Genomic DNA, 24,445 nt, shown 5'->3' with positions numbered 1-24,445 from the left:
AGGAGGATCTTAGAAGCGCCCAGGCAGCAAACACAGGACATGTCCTTTCAAGGAGGAGGGGCTCCCCCTGCTGCGGCTGCTGTTTTCATGCCCTTTTTGTGGGCCGGTTGGCCACTGTGAGAGACAGGATGATGCTGGACAGGTTGGCCTGATCCAGCTCCAGGTCTTCTGAGGCTAAAGAGGTTCTACGCATACACACCATCAGCTCTTTGCTTCAGCAGCTTTTCAAGCCCTCATGCGAAGTCTTCCCCAGGCATGCTGCCTCCAACAGTTGACGCTGGAGACTCCAGCGACTGAATCGGGGGCATCTGGCATGCAAAGCAGGGGCTCTACCGTTGTCCAGTACCAAAGGCAGAGGGCATGGCTCAGCATGGGGAAGGGTGGGATTTTATTGATTGATTGATTACATTTCTATACCGCCCCATAGCCAAAGCTCTCTGGGTGGTTGACAGAAGTGAAAACACGAAATACAATATAAAAAGATTGAAAGCCATTTACAACAAAGCTCACAAAAGCACACAGACACACACACATTTGACCTCGCAGCCCCATGGTCACAATACCATTACAAAATCACTGCCCTGCCCCCAATCATCTCTCTTTGGAGACACTCTGCACAGCGCACCTTGCGGATGAAGGCCTGCCGGATTTTCTTGTCATCCCAGTCAGTGGGGGAGAAATCTGGGTTGTCGTAGTAGGAGGGTGGCCCATCCTCGTGGTAGTTGCTGTGCAGTGGTGCTGGGGACAAGCAGGAGCAGCATACAAGGTCAAAGCAAAGCTCCCTCCACACTTGCCCAGCACGTTGTCCCTACAGATGCCAGAAGAAGCAGATGCCATTGACGGCCTCCTATGTCCACCCCACCCAGGCTCCTGCCTCCCTCAGTCCAGCCCCGGTGGTGGCAATGATCTGGGGTGCTCATGAATTCTACAGGCTATAGAGCCTGGTCTCCATGTCACATGGACAGGGTGTCTGGTTCCAACCTGGGGTTGGAATGCAGCTAGAGAAGAGAGGAAACTGGGGGGGGGGGGCAATGCCTCATGGGAAGGCTGTGCCTGCAAGCCACTCACCTGACACACCTTGGGGCAGACCTGTTCCCTACAGAAGTGGCTGGAAGATTGAGAGCACTAACTGGAGCACAACTCAGGCCACCATTAAGGAACCCCAGAGACTCACAGGCACAGCAGCCCTACAGCCAACCTAGAGAGCTGTGCAAAGGACATGGATCCAGCCCCCACCCCCAGGAGGCAGGCTACTTACAGCCTTGGTCCACAGGAACTCCAGGGTGTGGCTGGGCATAGGGGTCCTGTGGGTGTGGCCCTTGCAGGTATGGTGCCGGAGGGTATGGTGCCGGAGGATAGGGTCCTTGCGGGTAGGGCCCCTGCGGGTAGGGCCCCTGCGGGTAGGCTGCTGAAGCTGGATATGGGCCCTGGGAGTAGGGCCCCTGAGGCTGGCCAGGCTGGCCGTAGACCACAGGCTGAAACTGCGGCTGTGGATAGGGGGCCACTGGGTAGGGAGGCTGGGCGTAGCCGGGCGGGGCGGGAGGTTGCTGGCCCGGAAATGGATCGCCTGACACGAGGAAGCTCTTCTCATGCAGCATGGCTGTGGGGCTCACACGTTTGCCACCACCTCAGAGCTGTGGAAAGACCATGAGAGAGGAGGAGGTTAGAAGCTGCCTCATGAGTGCTGCAGAAATGCGCCCTCCCCAGCAGCCACCCCTGCCCACAGGTGCAAGGAATGATTTGCGTAGTCTCAGGAGGATACACATACACTGTTGCCAAAGGGAATTATGCTTGTGCTATCAAAAACGCCTTGGTGGGATGCCTTGCATGCTTGCTCACTCATTCACTTGGGCCCACTGGAACCAAAGCTGGGTGTTGTTTTGCCACTCCTCACCAATTCCAGTTCTTTACAGTCTCACATGCTGCAAACCAAATTATAAACGCTCACTTACATACAGTCTCACAATTTATTCTGCTTAAGGGGGTCAATTTTTTAAATAATTTGGTGGGATTTCTTTGTAAGGACTGGGGTGCAGGACAGCCAGAATAGGTGGATTGTAAGGATCTTGGGGAATCAAAACCATGACTGAAGAACAAGGATCTGTGAAGGCCCTGAAGACCCCACCCCTAACGGCAAAATCCCACTCAGAACTTTGACATTTTACCAGGCACCTTCTATTATTATTATTATTATTCATTTCTATACCGTCCCACAGCCAAAGCTCTCTGGTGGTTCACAACAATTCACAAGATAAAATATAGCATAGAAATTTAAATATACAAAATTTAAAAATAATTTAAACAGCAAACAATTTCAATAAGATACTGCACCTCATAAAGACAACTGACATAAATATCCCATCATATGCCATTGAGGCTGCTGTAAACGCGGAAAGGCTCCACAACTGGGGGACTACAGGTTTTTTCTTTAATGTAAAGGCAGTCTAGTAGCAGACCTGTGTAATTGAGCTTAACCAGCAGTTTTATGGTTAAGCAAGCAGGCCTTTTACACCAGGCCTTAACTGGTATTGCATATGCCTGGTTATCTCCCCCTTTTCTCATATACAGTGGTGTCTTATCTCTTCCATAAGCTGGGAGGCTTCCTCTCCCCCACTCTGTCTCTGGAAGGGCAACTAGTTTCCCAGGCCGGGAAGCCCCCCCCCCCCGATGTGTGCGCGCTGAGGGAGACTGGTGTCACCTGTCAGTTCATGAGCTGGGAGCACCTAGCAGGAAAGCTTGTAAGATCCAACCCACAGGCTTAGTGCTTTGGTCTTGCTTCAAGGGGCAATGTGCGCTCGACCAGCTTGGAGAAACTTGTGGCCCGAGGACATTGTGGCCTTAATGGCCTGAGGAACAGTTGGGGGTCCCAGAGTACAAACAGTGTGGCAGAGAATGACTTTGTCAGCTGAAGAGAGGTGCAAACTTTTAGGATCCCATAAATCAAGACACCAGCTTCTGAGCCTCCCTTGGAGGTGGCACTTGGAGGAAGGCTTCAGATCTACCCAGTTTTAGCTTCTTCATAGCGACAAGTGCCAGAAATACCCTTCAGCAGCCAAGAAGTGGAGGATCCCACCACATTCCACCCTGGCATCAAATCCACACTTGTGCAATTCTCCCAAAGACATGCAGACATTGTAGGAGCAGGGGATGCTTCCCTTGTATCGGCTTACTGGCTTCTGGTCCATTTCTGGGCTCAATTCATAATGCTCCTTATTATAACTTTTAAGATCATCCTCAGCAGTCCTTCTCTCTCTGAGCTCCTGCCAAAGGAAGTGACGAAGGTGGCTACCAGGAAGAGGGCCTTTTCTGCTGTGGCACCCTGGCTGTGGAATGAGCTCCCTAGAGAGATTCGCCTGGCACCTACATTGTATTCCTTCTGGCTCCTGGTGAAGACCTTTTTATTCTCCCAGGCATTTTAGCTTCCTAGTCTTTTAGCTTTGATGTTTTAAATCTGTATTTTAAATCTCTGCATTGCTGCTAGGTTTTATTCAGATTTTATTCTGGTTGTATTGTTATATTGTGGTTTTAATGCTTTTATATTTTATATTGCTTTATCCTGCGCTTTTTGGGTTTAATTTTTGTGAACTACCCAGAGAGCTTTGGCTATTGGGCGGTATAGAAATGAAATAAATAAATAAATAGTGACCTCTTCACTGCTTCAACACCTAACTTGATTATCCCCTTTATGAACTTTGGTTTGAGTTTCTGAGAACAACACAATTTACCTGCACCTTGCACAAAATTAATGGGCCAAACTGTCTGAGATTTGGCAGGTGAGATGCCCTCCAGGGGGGCTGAGAGAGGCCCAGATTTGAAGCACTTCTGTGGAAACAAGTGAAAAGTTATAGCTCTTTGCTTTGAGAGCTCTTGTGGAAAAAAAACAAATTTTACCCGTGCCTAGCACAAAAAAATAGTGCTAGGCGCAGGTAAACTCCAACTCATTATACAAGGGAAAATGGAAGGAAAAACATCAATAGGAAGAAGACGAACATCATGGTTAAAGAATCTGAGGGAATGGTTCAGCTGTACTTCTATACAACTATTCAGAGCAGGAGCATCTAAAACAAAAATAGCTGTTATGATAGCTAACCTCTGATAGGAAGGAGATGGCACCTTAAGAAGAAGCACAAAAAACACTGGGCCAAACTGCCTGACCTTTCACAGGTGGGATGCCCTTCGGGTGCTGAGAGGGGCCTGGATTTCAAGCACTTCTGTGGAAACAGTGAAAAGTTATAGCTCTTTGCTTTGAGATTTTTTGTGGAAAACATCAAATTTTAACTCCGCCTAGCGCAAAGACCACTGGGCCAAACTGCCGAAAATTTGGCAGGTGGAGTGAGAGAGTTCTCCAAATGTCATATATGTATCATAAAAACTGAAAAGGTTATGGCCGTTTATGTTTTCCCATGCAAGTCAGTGGGAAAATGCCCCAAACAAGTGATTCGGATATCCGAATCTCACTTCGGATTCAGATCTGAGTCGAAGTGGATGGGGTCCGAATTAGAGCAGGGCCGCTTCAGAAGATATGAAGCGGTATCTGAAGCAGAGTTGGGGGTCCGTGCATAGCCTAGTTTAGGGCTTTAACGGTTGCAACCAGCATTTTTAATTGAAGCCAGACACAAATGGGAAACCAGTGAGGCTGTTGCCATAAAGGAGTCACCTACTTCCCATACCCGACAACAGCCAGCAGGCTGGCTGCACCGTTCTGGACCAGCTGACATGTCCAGACACTTTTCAAGGGCAGGCCTGCAGTAATGCAGCTGAGATGGAACTGAAGCGTGCAACACTATGGGCTTTAGACATCTTGCTACCATCTCAGTTGCAGTTATGGGGGAAGACCTGAGTCAGCTTTTCCATTGCTGTGCCCATGGAACTCCCTATCATAAGGGAGATCTGCTTGACCCACTCCCCAAGGACAATCTGCCACCAGTTAATGACCTTTTTATTCAGGCAGGCCTGTTTCCATTTGAAACAGAAAGGAGTGGTCTTAAATGCCCTTCCCCAAAGCAGGCTGGCATAAGGGGAAAGGCTTGGCAATTTGGGGAACATGCTTGAAGTTACAACTGCTAACAATCTGTAGGCAGGCATCGAAAATTTATTTATTTATTTATTCATTCATTTCATTTCTATACCGCCCAATAGCCGAAGCTCTCTGGGCGGTTCACAGAAATTAAAATGAAGGAGCACACAATAAAACGATATAAAATATATATAAAACATTAAAACCACAGTATAACAATAGAACCAGAATAAAACCAGAATAAAACCTAGCAGCAGTGCAGGGATTTAAAATACAGATTTAAAACAGCAAAGCTAAAAGTCTAGAAAGCTAAAATGCTAAAATGCCTGGGAAAATAAAAAGGTCTTCACCTGGTGCCGAAAAGAATACAATGTAGGTGCCAGGCGAACCTCACTAGGGAGCTCATTCCACAGCCGGGGTGCCACAGCAGAAAAAGCCCTCCTCTTAGTAGCCACCCGCCTCACTTCCTTTGGCAGGGGCTCATGGAGAAGGGCCGCCGAGGATGATTTTAGGGACCGGGCAGGCACATATGCGAGGAGGCGATCCTTCAGATAACCTGGCCCCAAGCTGTTAAGGGCTTTGAATGTTAATACCAGCACTTTGAATTGGGCCCAGAAATGGACTGGCAGCCAGCACAACTGAAAAAGTACTGGCGTAATATGAGCTCGCTGGCCAGTCCCTGTTAACAATCTTGCTGCCCTATTTTGGACCAGCTGAAGTTTCCGGACCGTTTTCAAAGGCGGCCCCATGTATAACGCATTGCAGTAATCCAGACGAGAAGTTATCAGAGCATGGATGACTGTAGTAAGGCTCTCTCTGTCCAGATAAGGGCGTAGTTGGTATACCAGCCCAAGCTGATAAAAAGTGCTCTGTGCCACTGAGTTCACCTGTGCCTCAAGTGACTGTTCTGGATCCAAGAGCACCCTCAAACTATGAATGTGGTCCTTTGGGGGAGTGCAACCCCCTCCAGAACACGTTGAGAACTTCATCCTTTGTTACCACTATTTGCTTCATTTCTTCAAACTCCCTTCCTGAAAACATCAGTTCAGACACAGGTATCTGACCTATATTTTCTACAGTTAAGACGGATGAAAAGAATTAATTCAACTTCTCTGCAATCTCCTTGTCCTCCTTTAGTACTCCTTTAACTCCATTGTTATCCAACGGTCCAACTGCCTCCCTAGCTGGTTTCCTGCTTCTGATATATTTAAAGTATTCTTTATTGTTGGCCTTGATATTGTTTGCAATATGCTCTTCAAAATGCATTTTTGCATATCTCTAATTGTCTGCTTGCATCTCCTTTGTGCAAGCTTGTGCTCCCTTTTTCTCCATTCCCTGTAATGCAGACTCATAAAAATTTCTGGTCTGATTTGTGTAACCAACAAAGCCACCTAGTATGCATATAAGACAACCAGAAAAAATTGGGTAGACATTACCATAGTCTGGAACAGGTTTTCTAGACTCCATATTTCAAAATGGCTGCTGCCAAATTTTAACTGCACCTATGTCGGCTCCTGGAACACTTGCAGATGTCATTCTAGTGTCTAAATATATGTTTTGGGGGGTCAAGGAATTCAGTTATAAGGTAAATAGGTTTCATTTGTTTATTAAATAAAAATCGTAAATATTAACATAATTTTGCAAAACATTATTACACTGAAATACTAAAGTATACAACAGGAAGAATTTTGTCAGTATTACTCGAACAAAGGCATACATTTGGTATATGTAAACACTCATCATAACTTTTTACAAAAAAATATTATCAGGGTGGAGTGAATGTGAGTGTGACAGTGGTTGCTGCTTTTTATCTCTTCAACTACATTCCTTTACATTGCTCCACATTTACAGTACTCTGTGCAAGCCACATAGTTTAAATGACATCTGCATCTACTAGTAACACAAGCTGTGCATGCGCACTCTACAAGTACTTCAGAAGGCATCATGTTGAGACAGAGTTCAGGCTTTAGAATATCACTTAATGTTTTGTACCATCCAAATGTTTTGTTGGTTGTAGAGCTTCATAAATGAAGTATCCACCGGAAGGAGTTAAGCATGCCCAAAGAATGAAAAAGCATCTTCTCAGATGTCCATTTCTAATTGAGAAAGATGAAAGCAGAAGTTCTGATATGTGTCGGTGTGTCTGCACTGAATATCAAAGGTCATCAAATGTCTTACACTTTGTTGATGGATGTAAATCCTTAACAAGATATTCCTCCTCTCTGTCGAGTGTTTTCTTTTGCAAAACCAAGCAGAAACTTTTCTGGTAGTGCTTTCAAGGCCGATGGCTTTGTTCCTACCTTACTTGTGACATCACAGGCTGTAATGATATGTGCCTTAATTCGAATACTGCGTAGCTCTAAAATGTTTTGCAAGTTTGTGAAGAGGTCCGTAGCACACTTTGTCTCTCGCTCCTACATTTATCCACATTTCTTCCCAATTGTTTGTGAATAGTTCAAATATATATTGAAGGAGGAGTGCAACTACATTAGTGTCATTTGATGATACTGTGAGGCATCTAATTCCTGACTGAACAGTGTGGATCGGATGGATTATCATTCTAGCATCTGCTTCTTCAACAGAGATCTGAAGCTCAGAGCAGGTTTCAACCTCCTGCTTTCTAACTCTAAGTGCATCTCTGTTATGATCTCCTATCATGATTCCACTTAACACCATAATCATTGTTGTCACTTTTGGATTGTCAATGAAACTACTGGCAGCCAATTGGAGCATCTTTTTGGTTTTGTTGGAAGACCAGAACCTGTCCATCTGAATGGGAATAGGAGTATCACACTCTTATCTTCATCAGTTCAATTGGATCAGCAGTCTTTCATCATTCTCTTTCTCTCTCTTTAAGGGACTGCAAAATGTAGCTATCAAACATGAAGTGTGCTCTATCTACTGTTTGGTACTGCATTCCACTTGCCCAAAGTTTGTCAAAAGCATTTTTAAATACTTTCATATCTCTTGTTCTCAGTTGGTGAATTTGTGACATAAAATCTGCAATAAAAACAGTTTCCAGGAAGCCACGTTGTTGAAAGCAGTAAGCTAACAGCTCCAGTTGCTTCTCAAGCTCAGCCAACAGAAGATACTTTACTGGTTTAGTGGGAAAGCCATTGCCATCAAACAGCATATTTGTTGGCAATAGATCGTACTTTAAAATATCCTTCATACTCCTTTCTTTAGCTATATGTATGCTTCTTTCAGCAACAGCGATTTTGGATTTTGGGGGGGGTAACCTAGTGTAGACTTTGATTTTGGAATAGGCACTGTTCTTTTCCTCTCCATTGTTGGTAGCTTCACCTTTATAATGACATCCGAAAGTTTTTGAGTTTTCTTCACAAATCGTTCATTTCTAAATGTTAAGTAGCCTTCTTCACCATGTTCTTTTACTTTCATGAGACGGAGAGCAATCTCTCTAGGTACGCATTGTTAGGTGATGAAATTATGCAGTTGTGTCTGACTGGACATTTCATATGGATTGCCTGTGCTGATCATGAATTCACAGAGCATGGTAAAAGATAACATATTGGAAGATAAATTCCCAGACAATTCATGATGAACAGTTGCCTCCCTGTAGCTGGTACTGTTAGCACCAATTATTTCTCTGAAAGAATTGCTTATTGCCATTCAGTGATGTACATTTGTTGTCTTGCCTATCCAGTTATTCCTTTTGAGCTCTCTGTATAGTTTGTTCAAGTTTCATGTCAGGTGACACAGCTCTGCATAGCCGATTGCTTCATCTTATATATTCTTCAAGAATACAGAATCATAGATCATAGAATAGTAGGGTTGGAAGGGACCTATAAAACCACTGAGTCCAACTCCCTGCTCAATGCAGGAATCCGAGTCAAAGCATCCCTGACAGATGGCTGTCCAGCCTCGTCTTGAATGCCTCCAGTGTGGGAGAGCCCACCACCTCCCTAGGGAATTGGTTCCATTGTCATATTGCTCTGACAGTCAGGACTTTTTTCCTGATGTTCAGCTGGAATCTGGCTTCCTGTCACTTGAGCCCATTATTCCATGTCCTGCATTCTGGGATGATCGAGAAGAGATCCTGGCCTTGCTCTCTGTGACAACCTTTCAAGTACTTGAAGAGCGCTATCCTATCTCCCCTCAGTCTTCTCTTCACAGGGCTAAACATGCCCAGTTCTTTCAGTCTCTCTTCATAGGGCTTTGTTTCCAGTTCCCCGATCATCTTTGTTGCCCTCCTCTGAACCCTCTCCGGTTTGTCTGCATCCTTCTTAAAGTGCAGTGCCCAGAAGTGGACACAGTACTCCAGATGAGGCCTAACCAGTGCTGAGTAGAGGGGAACTAATATTTCCTGGGATTTGGAAGCTATGCTTCTGTTAATGTAGCCCAAAAGAGCATTTGCCTTTTTTGCAGCCACATCACATGGTTGGCTCGTATTCAGCTTGTGATCGACAATTCCAAGATCCTTCTCGCTTGTAGCGTTATTGAGCCAAGTATCCCTCATCTTGTAACTGTGCATTTGGTTTCTTTTTCCTAGGTGCAGAACTTGGCATTTATCCCTATGAAATTTCATTCTGTTGTTTTCTGCCCAGCACTCTAGTCTATCAAGATCATGTTGAATTTTGTTTCTGTCTTCCAAGGTATTAGCTTTCCCGCCCAATTTTGTGTCATCTGCAAATCTGATCAGCATTCCCCGCACCCCTCCTCCAGGTCATTAATACAAATGTTGAAGAGCACTGGGCCCAGGACTGAGCCCTGTGGGGACCCCACTCGTTACCTCTCCCAAGTCTGAGAAGATCCCATTGATAAGCAGTCTTTGAGTCCGATCCTGTAGGCAACTGTGGATCCACCTGAGAGTTGCTTCATCTAGCCCACTTTGAGCTAGTTTGCTCATCAGGATATCATGGGGCACTTTGTCGAAAGCTTTGCTGAAGTCAAGGTATATGATGTCCACAGCATTCCCACGGTCCACAAGGGAGGTGACTTGATCCAAAAATGAGATCAGATTCATCAGGCAGGATTTGTTCCTCACAAATCCATGTTGGCTTCGAGTCATCACTGCATTGTTTTCAAGGTGCTTACAGATGGATTGCTTTATCATCTCCTCCAGAATTTTCCTAGAGATTGATGTCAGATTAACTGGTCTGTAGTTCCCAGGTTCCCCCTTTTTGACGATAGGGACAACATTAGCCCTCCTCGACTCATCTGGCACTTCACCCGTCCTCCATGATTGCTCAAAGATAATCCACAGTGGTTCTGAGAGTTCTTCTGCCACTTCCTTTATTACTCTAGGATGCAGTTCATCTGGCCCTGGAGATTTGAACTCATTCAAAGTAATTAGGTGTTCCTTGACCATACACCTATCAATCTCAAGCTGTAATCCAGCCCCTGCAGCCTGTACTTCACCTTTGCCAGGGGGCTCATACCCCCTCTTTCTGGAGAAGGCTGAGCCAAAGTAGGAATTGAGCACTTCTGCCTTTTCCTTGTCATCTGTTATCATTTTGCCATCCTTATTTAATAGCTGAACCACCATTTCCTTCCTCTGTCTTTTGCTATGCACATATCTGAAGAAAGCCTTTTTGTTGTTTTTAGCATCCCTTGCTAACATCAGCTCGTTCTCAGCTTTAGCCTTTCTGACGCCATCCCTGCAATTCTGTGCTACCTGCCTGTACTCTTCCTTTGTTGCTTGGCCTTCCTTCCACTTCCTATATGTGTCCTTTTGTGTTTTCGGGTCATCTCTAAGCTTTTTGTGAAGCCACATTGGCTTCTTCTGTTGTCTTCCACCTTTTTTTCTTGTTGGAATTGTTTGTAATTGTGCCTTGAGAATTTCCATTTTTAAAAACTCCCACCCATCTTGGATTCCTTTTCTCGTTAGAGTCGCTTGCCATGGGACCTTACTGATCATTGTTCTGAGTTTATTAAAATTGGCTTTCCTAAAATCCAGGGTACGCGTTTGACTACACTCAGCCTTTGCTTCCTTTAGAACCAAGAACTCAAGTATAACATGGTCACTTTCCCCCAGAGTTCCTGTAACTGCTACTTTATCCACTAAGTCATCTCTGTTGGTTAGGATCAAGTCAAGGATAGCCCGATCCTCTTGTCCCTTCCTCTACTTTCTGTAGGAGGAAGTTATCAGCAACACAAGTCAGGAATCTCTTGGAGGGGCCATGTTTTGCAGAATTTGTCTCCCAACAAATATTGGGGAAATTGAAGTCCCCCATTACTACTACATCATGCTTCCTTGAAACACTGGCTATTTGCTTTTCAAAAGTTTCATCATCGTCTTCTCCTTGACGAGGATCCCTTAAGGGATCTGTAATAATGGCTCCCATTCATTACTGATTCTGAAGTCTTTATACCAAACACTTTGCACTCAACCAGCACATCCGCGCACCACTGCCACGGAGACACTTTCTAATAATATGCATGACAATTTTTGCACAACAGAAGTTTCCAAGCATTGGAATGATGTCAAGAAAATCTAATGAGTTACTCATTACGATATCAGCAGTGATATGGAACACACCCTCATCTGAGAATATTGTCTAAGCTGGCTGTTTTAGTTGTGAACGAACATACTGTAAGTTTCTCAAAGCTAAGAAAATTGTTGCATGATTTGTAACTGGTTTTGAAATGAATGGAAGGGATCCCACTTGCATGACAGGTAGTGTTGCCTTTGATACCAAAGAACAACATCCAGCCCATGTTGGAACAACTTCATTATTTATTTCTTCAGAAATTCCATGTTTAACCAAGCTGATTGCAAACTCAATTTCAGCATGTTGCTCTACTATGTGGTTCAGGGAAATCAGGTTGCCCTCAACAATGAAATTATCTGATAGATGGCTTACAAAGTAGGCCCTTGCAGTTTATAGCCCTTTGACATGGCAATTCTTTATGTAGGTAGTGACTTCATTGGTTTACAACAATTTTTATTGAATAAATAACATGAAATCTATTTTCTAACATCTATATGAATTTAAGAACCTTATCGTTGAATTCTTTGATCTCAAAAACAAATATTTAGACACCAGAACGACATCTGTAAGTGTTCCAGGAGCCGACATAGGTGCAGTTAAAATTTGGCAGCAGCCATTTTGAAAGATGGAGTCTAGAAAATCTGTTCCAGACTGTGGTAATGTCTACCCAATTTTTTCTGGTTGTCTTATATGCATACTAGGTGGTTTTGTTGGTTACACAAATCAGACCAGAAATTTTTAGAAGTCTGAATTTGGAGAAAAAGGGAGCACAAGCTTGCACAAAGGAGATGCAAGCAGACAATAAGAGATATGTAAAAAAGCATATAACTAACAACATCAAGGTCAACAATAAAGAATTGTTTAAATATATCAGAAACAGGAAACCAGCTAGGGAGGCAGTTGGACTATTGGATGACAATGGAGTTAAAGAAGCACTAAGGAAGACAAGGAGATTGCAGAGAACTTGAACGAATTCTTTGCCTCAGACTTCACTGCAGAAAATATAGGTCATATGCCTGTGTCTGAACTGGCAACCAAGACCATTTCTGTCCCATGCCCAGGCCTGAAGCCTGATTGAAATGGATCTAGATAATCGGCTTCTTCCAAGTGTGCCTTCAACTGCATCGTCACCACCCGCTCAATCACCTTGCCCCAAAATGGCAGATTCAAGATGGGGCGAAAGTTGTTCAAGACTTGGGGATCCAAGGAGGGCTTCTTTAAGAGCGGCCTTATCACTGCCTCCTTGAAGGCTGATGGCATCACTCCTTGCTCAAGGGAGGCATTCACCACCGCCCTGATCCCCTCACCCAGCCTCTCTTTGCAGCTCAGAATCAAGTAAGCAGGTGGTTGGCTTTACAGATGAAAGCACCTTGTCCACTTCATCAGAAGGAAGAAGCTGGAACCAATCCCACAAAACTGGTTTGCCACAGGCCGCCTCTTGCTCGCTAACTGTATCCATGGCGCATGGAATAACACTCCTGATCCGATCAATTTTATCTGCAAAGTGCCTTGCCAAGGCCTCACAGGAGGCCTTAGAATGCTCCAGTGGTTCCAGAGAAACTGGACCAAACAGGCTCCAGACCACTTGGAACAGCCTCCTGGGACAGCACTCTGCGGACACGATAGAGGCAGCATAATATTCCTTTTTTGCTGCCTTCGCCACCACATGATAGGCTGAAGATACAGCTCTAGCCCCTGTCTGATCGTCTTCGGAGCAAAACTTCCGCCACCGGTGTTCTAGCCGTCTCACCTCCTGTTTCAGAGCTCGTAACCACAGATTGAACCATGGTGCAGTTCAAACCCTGTTCAGGGGGAGAGGGCATTTCATCTGAAGCCACCCGATCTAATGCCCAGTGATTGTGGCATTCCAGCCACCCAACAGGGTCTCAACCTAGTGGCCATTTGCGTGCTCCAGAGAATCCCCAAGCGCGTTCAGGAATCCATTCGGATCCATAAGACGCCTGGGGCGGACCATTTTAATGGGTCCTCCACCCCTGCAGAGGGGTTGTGGAACCAATAAGTCCAACATCACCAGATAGTGATCTGACCATGACAAGGGGGTGGTGGATATACCCCCGACTTCCAGATCACTCCCCGCTTCTCCAGAAACAAACACAAGGTCTAGCGCATGACCAGCTACATGGGTGGGCCCAGTTAGAATAGGGTACAGCTCCCAGGAAGCCATGGTCTCCATGAAGTCCCGAGGTGCCCCTGTGAGGATGGCTTCTGAATATACATTGAAGTCCCCCAACGCCAATAAGTTAGGGGACTGCACACACACATCAGAGACCACCTCAGGCACCTCGGCTAGGGAGTCAGTCGTGCAGCGGGGTGGGCGGTACACGAGCAGAATCCCCAGACTGCCCTTTGGGCCCAACCTCCAGTACAGGTACTCAGCATCCTTGGTCTCCCAGAGAGGGGGTCTGGTGAAGACCAAGGACTCCTGGTAGATAACAGCCACTCCCCCGCCCCGATCCCCAGCCCTCGGCTGCTGTGCGTATGAAAATCCGGCTGGGCACATGGCCACAAGAGTTGGAGCAGCGGCCTCAGCCAGCCAGGTCTGCACCCTCATTCCGGATCATGTCATGGATGAGGGATGTTTTCTGGGTAACAGACCTGGCATTGCAGAGCAGCAAATGAAGGCCAGAAGGTGGAGTCACGCCTCCCCGAGCCATCCTTTGGCTCTGGACAGGCCCGGAACAGGGGACAGATATTACACATCTCTCCCTTGTTCCCCTTAGCTGGCATGGCCTGCCCCTAGCGCCCCGCCAGTGCCTGCCACCCAGCCTCTGTATAGTCTGGCCCCCAACACTCCCCCCACTGCCTCCGTCAGGTGGACACACGCCCCCTTGCTTCCGCCTATCAGGCAGGCTACCCACCCCTAAAGACACAACAGAATCCCCTCAAAACCACCCCCCACCAACAGTTAAACAAAAATCAACGGAAATATATCCCCTTTGCTAGACTTCTCGAGAGAGAGAAATAAAAGAGAGAAAGAGAGAGAGAGAATTACAGGTGAGAGAAAGAAAAGGAAAAATCAACCCCCTCCCAAGGTCCTCGCCCCACCACTCCTTAGCTGTCATTCGTCTTCTTGCACGGGGTGCGCACAGAGTTCTCAAGAAGGGGGTGGTGCCCTTGCCTTCGTCACTCCCCGAAGGAGTGACCCAAAGGTTTTATGCTGCACTCTGTGGTTTTAATTTTTGTGAACCACTCAGAGCTTCAGCTATTTGGCTATGAAATAAAGAAATAACCATTCCCAGCCTGGGAATTGCAGTCCAAAACCTCTGGAGGTGCCCCAGGTTGGGAAGGCTGGTCAGTATACACACACATCACTTCACATACATCTGCAGTTCCCAGCCTGACTCTCTCTGGGCTACCTTGCAAAGCAGCCTCTCTAAGCCCCCTGCTGGTAACTTTATAGCCGAGCATTTTTTTACCTGGGCCGAGGGGGGCTTTTGGTTCAGAGCCCATCCTCTGAACCATCGTGCAAAGGGCAGAAGTGCCCAGGCCTGGAGGGGCTCTTCTACCATCCCCTCTGCCCAGGTGCACAGAGCTCATGCTGTCCCCAGCCCACCCATGGCCTTGCCTAGGAAGCTGTGAGGGCTGCTGCAGCAAAGATCTCCTTCTGGCCAATGCAGAAAGCCCAGTGCAGATCAAGGCCAGGCCCTGGAGGCTTCCTTCCTTGGCCCAGCCTGCCTGCAGAAGCAGCTCTCCACTGCTGCCAGGAAACAACAAGAAGGCCAGCTTCTATTATCGCCTCTGTTGCCATAGTAACCAACGTACCACCACTATTCACCCTACGCAGGCTTCTTGGTGGCTGCAGGCCAAAGTGCTCTTGCAGACCTAAAGGAAATCTGGGAATCACCTGCCCCCCCTTCCTTCTTTGGGGCAACTCCCACAGAGAACACAGGAAGGGAAAACAAAGGAGAGGACAATGATCGTGCCAAACAGTATGTTAAAGTAATCAGCACACAAAAGCTGGAAGAAACTCTTCTCTTCTCACTCTTGGACTAGCATCATCTGATGGTGCTTCCTGGCTCCCAGTCCCATACCCAAACACAGTGGCGCAGGCGCAGCTGCCTCTCAAAACCAGCTTCAGGACACCCCAAGGCATGCACTCCTGACACCAGGATGCTCACTCCTGCAAGTTGCCCTGGCCTCCAGCCCAAAGCTGTTTTCACACAAGGCACCAACAGTCCTGGAGACCCCCAGCAATCTACTTCTGTCACTCAACTGCAAAGAAGAATCAAATTGTGCCCCACTTACCAACCTATGGGGCACTTCCCCATGCCCCTTCAGAAGGAAGAAATAATTAAGATTGGTGAGGGGTCAGTATGCTTAAGAGTGCCTTGTGCAAAATGCAGCTTTGGCCCACACAACGTTAGGACACCTAGAAGAGGACCACCTCCTGCTGCCTAGAGCCTGGGATGGCCAAAGCTTTCGGGCAGGCGGGGTGTGTTGGGTGCCTCTGCATTCCTGTGGAATGGACAACTAGGAAACAACTTAGGTGCCGTAATCTGAAAACTAAATCAGCCTTCTCCAACCTGGTGCCCTCCAGAAGTTTTGGATATCAACTCCAATTAGCCCCAGCCCACATGACTAATGGTCAGAAATGCTGGGAGTCATAGTCCAAAACATCTGGAGGGCACCAGCTTGAAGAAGACTACTGTAAGTGAAATGTCCTGCTTGCTTCCAGGAGCAGGACTTCACACAACCACCTTCCTTTTCACCACACAGGTGCACGCTGACAAGTACAGGTGAACACAGTTATTACAGAGGTTCAACAATATGTGGTGACACCCTCTGTAAAAATAATCATGACAATTCAACCACAGTGTCACCTCACCAACCACTCTGCTAAAATAGCGCACTTGTATTCTTGAAGCATCCACCCCCAACAGGACCAGTTCTCAACACCTATTTATTTGCTTTGCCACAGATGTCTGTACTTCATAACTCTTTTGCCTCCAGGTTGCAAACTGAAGAGACAGGTCACACCTCCTAAAGAGGCCTCCAGTTCCGACCCTTTTGTAAGGGTTACTTGCCTTTGATGAACACTGACCACAGTGCTATCAGATTTAATAAATATTTAAGTGGAGAATTGCCCAGGAAGCCCAACACAGTCACATTCGACTTCAGAAGAGGAAACTTCTCTAAAATGAGGGAACTGGTGAAAAGGAGCTTGAAAGGGGGTGTCAAGAGGGTTAAATCCCTTCAGAATGCTTGGAGGTTACTCAAAACCACAATAACAGAAACCCAGCTAAAATGTATACCACAGGTGAGGAAAGGAAGCACCAAGTTTAAGAGGTCACCAACATGGTTAACAAGCAGCATCAAGGAAGCTATTAAAGAAGGCTTTGTTCAGAAAATGGAGGTCTTGCCCAAGAGAGGAAAACAGAAGGGAGCACAAGCCTGAACAAAGGCAATGCAAGCAGACAGTAAGAGATACAAAGAAGAGCATATAGCGAACAGTATCAAGGCCAACAATAAAGAATCCTTTAAATATATCAGAAGCAGAAAACCAGCTAGGGAGGCAGTTGGGCCATTGGATGACAATGGAGTTAATGGAGTACTGAAAGAGGACAAGGAGACTGCAGAGCAGCTGAATGAATTATTTTCATCTGACTTCACTGCAGAAGATATAGGACAGATACCGGTGCCTGAAGTGATATTTTCCGGAAGGGAGTCTGAGGAACTGAGGCAAATAGTGGTGACAAACAATGAAGTTCTCAACCTTGTTGATGAACTGGAAGCAAATAAATCACGGGGCCCAGATGGTATCCATCCTAGAGTTCTGAAAGAACTCAAATATGAAATTGCTGATCTTCTAACCAAAATATGCAATGTGTCCTTAAGATCAGCCTCGGTACCAGGGGACTGGAAGATGGCCAACGTAACACCAATTTTTAAATAGGGATCCAGGGGGGATCCCCTGCTTGAGCCCCCGACAGCACACTAACAGGGGCTTCAGGAAAATCTTGGTTGGTAGCTTGATGACTGTTCTGAGTAAATTGGTGTAAAGCATTATTAAAGATAAAATGATCAAGCACGTAGAAGCACAGGTCTTGCTGATGGCTTCTACAAGGTAATTCCTGTCTCTCTAAACTTTTAGAGCCTTTGAGAGTCTCAACAACCATGTGGACAGGGGTGATCAAGTAGACAGTGTTTACCTGGACTTCCAAAAGGCTTTTGACCAAGTCCCTCACCAAAGACTCCTGAGCAAACTTAGCAGTCAGGGGATAAGAGGAGAGGTCTTCTTACGGATTGGTAACTAGTTAGAGAACAGAAAGCAGAGTGTAGGAATAAATGGTAAATTCTCCCAAAGGAGGGATGTAAAGAGCAGGGTCCCCCAAGGTTCTGTATTGGGACTAGAGCTTTTTGACTTGTTCATAAATAATCTGGAGTTAAGAGTGAGCAGTGAGATTAGAAAGTTTGCTGTTGATATTAAATTATTTAGGGTGATTAAAACAAAAAGGAACAGCAAAGCATTTCAAAAGAATCTCTCTAACCTGTGGAGAATGAATATCAAAATGGCAAATGTAAGCACATGTGAAATGATGCACATTCTAAAAAATCCTAACAGTGTAGGGTTTTTGTGAATCTGGCAGCTGACAGTGACTGACCAAGAAAGAGAACTTGGGGTTGTGGTAGAAGATGTTTACCAAGAGTGCAGCTGCTGTGAAAGGAACAAAGTCTATGTTGGGCATAATTAGAAAAGGAATCGAAAATAAAATGGCCAACATCATAATACCCTTATACAAATCTATGGTAAAACCACACTTGGAATACTCTTTCCCAGTGCATATCTGTACCTAGAAAATAATATTGTGGAACTGGAAAAGGTCCAAAAAATGTAATCAAAATGATCAAGGGGCTGGAGCAGCTCCCTTACAAGGAAAGGGAATGTTTGGGGCTCTTTAGATTAGAAAAAAGTAAGGAAAAGACAAGTTGGGAGTTGGGGGAACATGATAAAGATTTACAAAATTATGCATCCTGTGGAGAAAGTGGAGAGGGTTAGGGTTGTCCCTTTGTCATAATACTAGAACCCAGTGGGGTCATCCCATGAAGCTGAGAGTGTGTGCATGTGCGTGTGAAGATGCTGGACAGATAAAAGGATGAACTTCTTTGGACAGCACAATGGTAAACTAGTCTTAGATGGGATTGCACTCCCCCTGAAAGACCAAGCGCGCAGTCTGGGAGTCCTCCTGGACTCTGAGCTAGCTGGGGAAGCCCAGGTGGCTGCGGTGTCCAGGAGTGCTTTTTACCAGCTTAGGCTGGTACACCAGTGCAGCCCTATCTGGAGAGGACGGCCCTTGCTTCAGTTATCCACGCACTAGTCATGTCCAGGCTGGACTACTATAATGCGCTATACATGGGGCTGCCTTTGAAGACAGCTCAGAAACTCCAGCTTGTGCAGAATGTGGCTGCCCGAGTACTGTTGGGGGCAAGCTGATTCAATCACGTAACGCCTATACTGCACTAGTTGCGCTGGTTACCGATGCATTTCCGAGTCCAATTCAAAGTGCTGGTTTTGACCTTTAAAGCCTTAAACGGTTTGAGGCCAAGTTATTTGAAGGACCACCTTCACCCATATCAGCCTGCCCACACTTTAAGATCAGAAATCTTAAGAGGCCCTTCTCATTTGCCTACCCGTGAGAGCAGTCAGGTGGGTGATCAGATGTGAGAGGCGCTTCTCTGCCGTGGCCTCACACCTTTAGAACAAGTTGCCACTGGAGGTCCGCTGCGCTCCGTCATTGCACTTTTAAGAAGGCCTTGAAAACATATTATTTTACCTTGGCCTTCTCATGATATGACTGCTATTGTTGCTGGTACTACTGTTAACATTGTTGCTGATTGTATTGTTGGCTTTTAATGTTGCTTTTATTGTTTTTATGTTTTTATCACTTATAATTATTTTAACTGTTTTTATGTATTTCATTGCTGTAAGCCACCTTGGGAGGGCTTCTGCCCTGAAAGGTGGCCAAGAAATATTTTAAATAAATAAAAGCAGTTTTATTTATTTAAAAGCAGTTTAAAATAAATAAAACAACAGAATGAAATTCAATAGGGATAAATGCCAAGTTCTTGCACCTAGGAAAAAGAAACCAAATGCACAGTTACAAGATGGGCAATACTTGGCTCAACAATACAACAGGCGAGAAGGATCTTGGAATTGTTGTAGATTGCAAGCTAAATATGAGCCAATGATGTGATGTGGCTGCAAAAAGGGCAAATGCTATTTGGGGCTGCATTAATAGAAGTATCGCTTCCAAATCCCATGAAGTACTAGTTCCCCTCTACTCAGCACTGGTTAGGCTTCATCTGGAATACTGTGTCCAGTTCTGGGCACCACACTTTAAGAAGCATGCAGACAAGCTGGAGAGGGTTCAGAGGAGGGCAATGAAGATGGTCAGGGGGCTGGAAACAAAGTTCCATGAAGAGAGACTGAAAGAACTGGGCATCCGTCAGGGATGCTCTGACTTGGATTCCTGCATTGAGCAGGGGGTTGGACTCGATGGTCTTGTAGGCCACTTCCAACCCTACTATTCTATGATTCTACTTCCCACAGCCACCTGTGCCAATATTAATCTGTACACCAAGTCAAGATACAGCAGAGAGGAACTGCCTTGCCACACAACTCCTCTGCTCATTGCCCCAGAGGATTTGCCAAAGGCTCAGCGTATTTCAACAGCAGGACAGCAAGACCTTTCTTTTGGGGTCAGGTTGGAGATATTGAGGTTAGGCCAATGGGTTGGAAGGCATTTAAGCTGTTTAAGTAGAACCTAATGCTATTTTATTTGGGTGCTCTAATGTATCTATACATGCAGACAAATGAAGGACAGCATCTTGGCTGAGTTTCCATCCTCAGGTCCAGGATAGGCAGCAGAAATCTTTAAAATGTTTATATCCTTCCTATCAACTTTTTTAAAGGTTGAGGCAGCATAACAACCAGTATGCAAACACAATACAAGCAGAAGCAGCATTAATAAAATACAGTTAAGAATTCAGCAGCAGACAAGAAAGCAATGTAATTAAAAGCTCAAGAGAGCAACAGCCCTCCCCCCCTTACCCCCCTCCCCAGTGTCTCAAAGTCAAGATCAGCCTCCCCTGCCAACCTGGTGCTCTCCAGATGGTTTGGACTCCGGCTCCCATAAGTGCTAGCCAGCATGGCCAATGGGCAGGAATGCAGGAGCTGTAGTGCAGTACATCTGGATGGCATGAGACTAGGCACCCACCAAGGGTCCCCAAGCCACAGGGGGCTTGTCGGTCACAACCAGTGCCTTGCGTGTTGCCTGCAAACTAACTGCAAGCCAGGGAAAACTTGTGGTCATACAGGCAAGTTGTAGCCCCATCAGCTTGTTCCCGTGAATCATCTGGCCATTGTGTTCTGAAGCAGTTGCTGTCTACAAGCCGCTCTGAAGGGCCTCTGACTAGGAGGGACAGCAGCTGGCAGCGCAGCAGTCTCAGCTTCTGAAAGGTGCTTCACGCCACAGAGGCCTCTGGGGCCTCCGAACTGAGGGCTGACCCTGCCGCACCAAGCTGACTTGATCCTCCGGGGGATCAGGCCCCGCCTCCGTAGCCTGTGCATGAGGTGGGATCCCAGGGCAGCCCTTCCCCTGAGCACAAGGGCCAAGCCAGTCCCAGGCAGCAGCAGGAGCTGCAAGGGAGAAAGCTGGCTCAGACCGCAGAGCCCCCGGCCCGGCCCACCGCTCGGCCAGCCCCCTTTGCTGGTAAACCAGCAGCTGAGCGAAGCTGTGCTCACTGCCAAGGGGTGGTGGCGTGGCCCTCTAAGCTGACAGCCAGCCCCTCCCTGCCAGACACAGACACTTGCCCCCATTCAGCCCTGCCCGCCCGGAGGAGCTGACGAATGCGCTACGCCGGGTGGCAGGATGTCAACCCCTGGGCGACATGCACAGCAGCCAGGCACCCATCTCGGGGTGGGCGAGGAACACCCCCAGCCAGAACCACAGTGAGGCTGGCAGGCTTCTTCCAGCCACGGTGGGAGCAAGGGGGGAGCATTTTTTCCCATCCACTCATGGTGAGGAAGCCCTTCCTTCCTAGCGCTCAGGTTACACACGGGGACAAAGGAAAGGGGTGCCCAGACTCCAAGGAGAAAAGAAACCCACACCCAGCCTGGCCCCTGGTCCATCACCAGCCGCTGAACTCTGTGCCTCAGCTCAGCTGCTTAAACCGAACTCCCCCTCTACAAGAAGAGGTTGTTTCCCACCTCCCAGCTGAGCAGAGCAGAGCAAGCTGCTCCAGCTGGTCCAGGGACTACAGAAGCAAGCAAGCTCCCAGAGAGCGAGCGACCACAGTGAGCGAACAGGGGGAGCAAACAGGAGTTGGCCAGGGGAGGTTGGCAGGGGAGGTCAAGGGGGAGGCCCCTAACATTTTTTTTCTTTTTTTAACAAAGTTTTTTCCCCCATTTATTTGTCTTGTAACACACACTTTCACACCAGTGGGACTCTGCTTTTAACCTCTACTGAGTAGAGGAGCAGGCACAGGCTAGTCCAGAACAATCAGAAAGCTAGACACAAAATGGGAAAAGAGGCTATGGAAGGACAAGACTCTCCAGTGCTGGTGACCTGCAAGGTGTGTGCAATGTTTGTTTTCTTGCCTGAGAACAACATGGCCTACACCTGCAAAAAGTGGAAGTTGATCACGCTGCTGGAGGAAAAAGTAAGTGGACTGGAGCGGCGACTGTCGACCCTCCGGGGAATAAGAGAACCCGAAGAGTTCTTGGACAGAATGGGGGAACTACAGCAGCAAAGGGAAGACCAGAAGATTGAAGAGCAACGGCAAGATGAGGCAGAAGTGGGAAATGCTGAGGTGAGGAAAAATGGAGTAGAGGATACTCCTTGGAAAAGGGTGGCAGTTAGGAGAATCATAGAATCATAGAATAGTAGGGTTGGAAGGGGCCTACAAGGCCATCGAGTCCAACCCCCTGCTCAATGCAGGAATCCAAATCAGAGCATCCCTGACAGATGGCTGTCCAGCCTCGTCTTGAAGGCCTCCAGTGTGGGAGAGCCCACCACCTCCCCAGGTAATATGTTCCATTGTCGTATTGCTCTTACAGGAAGTTTTTCCTGATGTTCAGCCGGAATCTGGCTTCCTGTAACTTGAGCCCATGATTCCGTGTCCTGCACTCTGGGATGATCAAGAAGAGATCCTGGCCTTCTTCTCTGTGACAACCTTTCAAGTACTTGAAGAGTGCTATCATATCTCCCCTCAGTCTTCTCTTCTCAAGGCTAAACATGCCCAGTACTTTCAGTCTCTCTTCATAGGGTTTTGTTTCCAGTCCCCTGATCATCTTTGTTGCCCTCCTCTGAATCCTCTCCAGTTTGTCTGCATCCTTCTTAAAGTGTGGTGCCCAGAACTGGACACAGTACTCCAGATGAGGCCTAACCAGTGCTGAGTACAGGGGAACTAGTACTTCCCGGGATTTGGAAGCGATGCTTCTATGAATGCAGCCCAAAATAGCATTTGCTTTTGCAGCCACATCACATTGTTGGCTCATATTCAGCTTGTGATCAACAACAATTCCAAGATCCTACTCGCTTGTAGTGTGGTTGAGCCACGTATCCCCCATCTTGTAACTGTGCATTTGGTTTCTTTTTCCTAGGTGCAGAACTTGGCATTTGTCCCTATTAAATGTCATTCTGTTGTTTTCTGCCCAGTGCTCCAGTCTATCCAGATCACTTTGAATTTTGTTTCTGTCTTCCAAAGTATTAGCTATCCCTCCCAATTTTGTGTCATCTGCAAATTTGATCAGCATTCCCTGCACCTCCTCCTCCAAGTCATTAATACAAATGTTGAAGAGCACTGGGCCCAGGACTGAGCCCTGTGGTACCCCACTTATTACCTCTCCCCAGTTTGACAAGATCCCATTGATCCCATTCTGAGAAGTTTGTATTAAAAGACTCCTTGCTGCGTGGGATCGAGACCCAAGTATGTCGCAAAGACCTGTGGATTCGCCAGGTATGTTGTCTCCCGAGAGGACAGATTAGAGACGTGACTGAAAGGTTGCCTGCACTCATAAAGCCCACTGACAGATATTCCTTTCTTCTCATGCATGTGGGAACAAATGATACCGCCAAGCGGAGCTACAAAGAGATCATGTCAGACTTTGAAGCTTTGGGAAGGAAACTCAAGAACTTTGGGGCCCAGACAGTTTTCTCATCCATCCTTCCAGTAGTTAGAAGAGGGATAGAAAGGGAACGAAAAATACTGCGGGTGAATGACTGGCTACGAAGGTGGTGCTGACGAGAGAGATTTGGATTCTGGGACCACGGGCTATACTTCCTGGAAGATGGGCTGTTGGCAAGGGACGGGTTGCACCTCACAAAGGATGGGAAGAATGTGTTTGGCCACAGCATGAAGAACTTCATCAGGAGGGCTTTAAACTGAATCCTACGGGGAAGGGAGATGTAAAGTTGGGGGTAACAAGGGATGAAGGCTCATGCATCGCAATGGAGAGAACAGCTCTAAGAGCACCCAATAATAGTCTTCAGACACATATAGGAAGAAAGCCAGCCTATGAAGCACATGGTCTTCGATGTCTATATACTAATGCCCAGAGTACGGGAAACAAACAGAACGAACTTCAACTCTTAATACAAGAGGGAAATTATGACTTGATAGGTATAACTGAGACTTGGTGGGATGATTCTCATGACTGGAATACAGCACTTGAAGGATATAACTTGTTCAAAAAGAACAGGAAGAACAGAAAGGGAGGTGGGGTTGCACTGTATGTGAAAAATGCATATCTCTGCACAGAAATACAGGAGGATGAGCCTGGTAGCCCCATCGAGAGCATCTGGATCAAAATAAATGGAGCAAAGAATAAAAGGAATCTGGTGGTCGGAGTCTACTACCGGCCACCCAATCACGGAAAAGACAAGGATGAAACTTTTGAAAAGCAAATAGCCAATGTTTCAAGGAAGCATGATGCAGTAGTAATGGGGGACTTCAA

At 46.6% G+C, this 24,445-nt stretch overlaps 1 protein-coding gene across 6 annotated transcripts in view; it reads right to left on the bottom strand.

The window, feature by feature from the left end:
- The window catches only part of LOC146346433 (protein lifeguard 1-like), an 86,138-nt gene that overhangs the window by 5,140 nt on the left and 56,553 nt on the right, over nucleotides 1-24,445 (bottom strand). For 3 of the 6 annotated variants that reach the window (XM_084854690.1, XM_084854685.1, XM_084854686.1), the window contains exons 2-3: nucleotides 1,259-1,634; nucleotides 626-738 (exon numbers count right to left, since the gene is read on the bottom strand). In XM_084854690.1, coding sequence (XP_084710816.1) covers nucleotides 626-738; nucleotides 1,259-1,598 — 453 coding nt within the window. In that variant the 5' untranslated portion in view covers nucleotides 1,599-1,634. Of the gene's footprint in view, nucleotides 1-625; nucleotides 739-1,258; nucleotides 1,635-1,768; nucleotides 1,923-3,725; nucleotides 3,791-17,639; nucleotides 17,668-24,445 lie in introns of those variants that run through there. The other 3 variants (XM_084854691.1, XM_084854689.1, XM_084854687.1) reach the window with 3 other exon arrangements.

The sequence above is a fragment of the Heloderma suspectum genome, chromosome 4 (genome assembly GCF_057233095.1).
Source record: "Heloderma suspectum isolate Gila_16-S chromosome 4, 16-S_ref, whole genome shotgun sequence".
NCBI classification, from domain to species: Eukaryota; Metazoa; Chordata; class Lepidosauria; order Squamata; family Helodermatidae; genus Heloderma; species Heloderma suspectum.
This window is presented reverse-complemented; position numbering and strand designations above follow the sequence as displayed.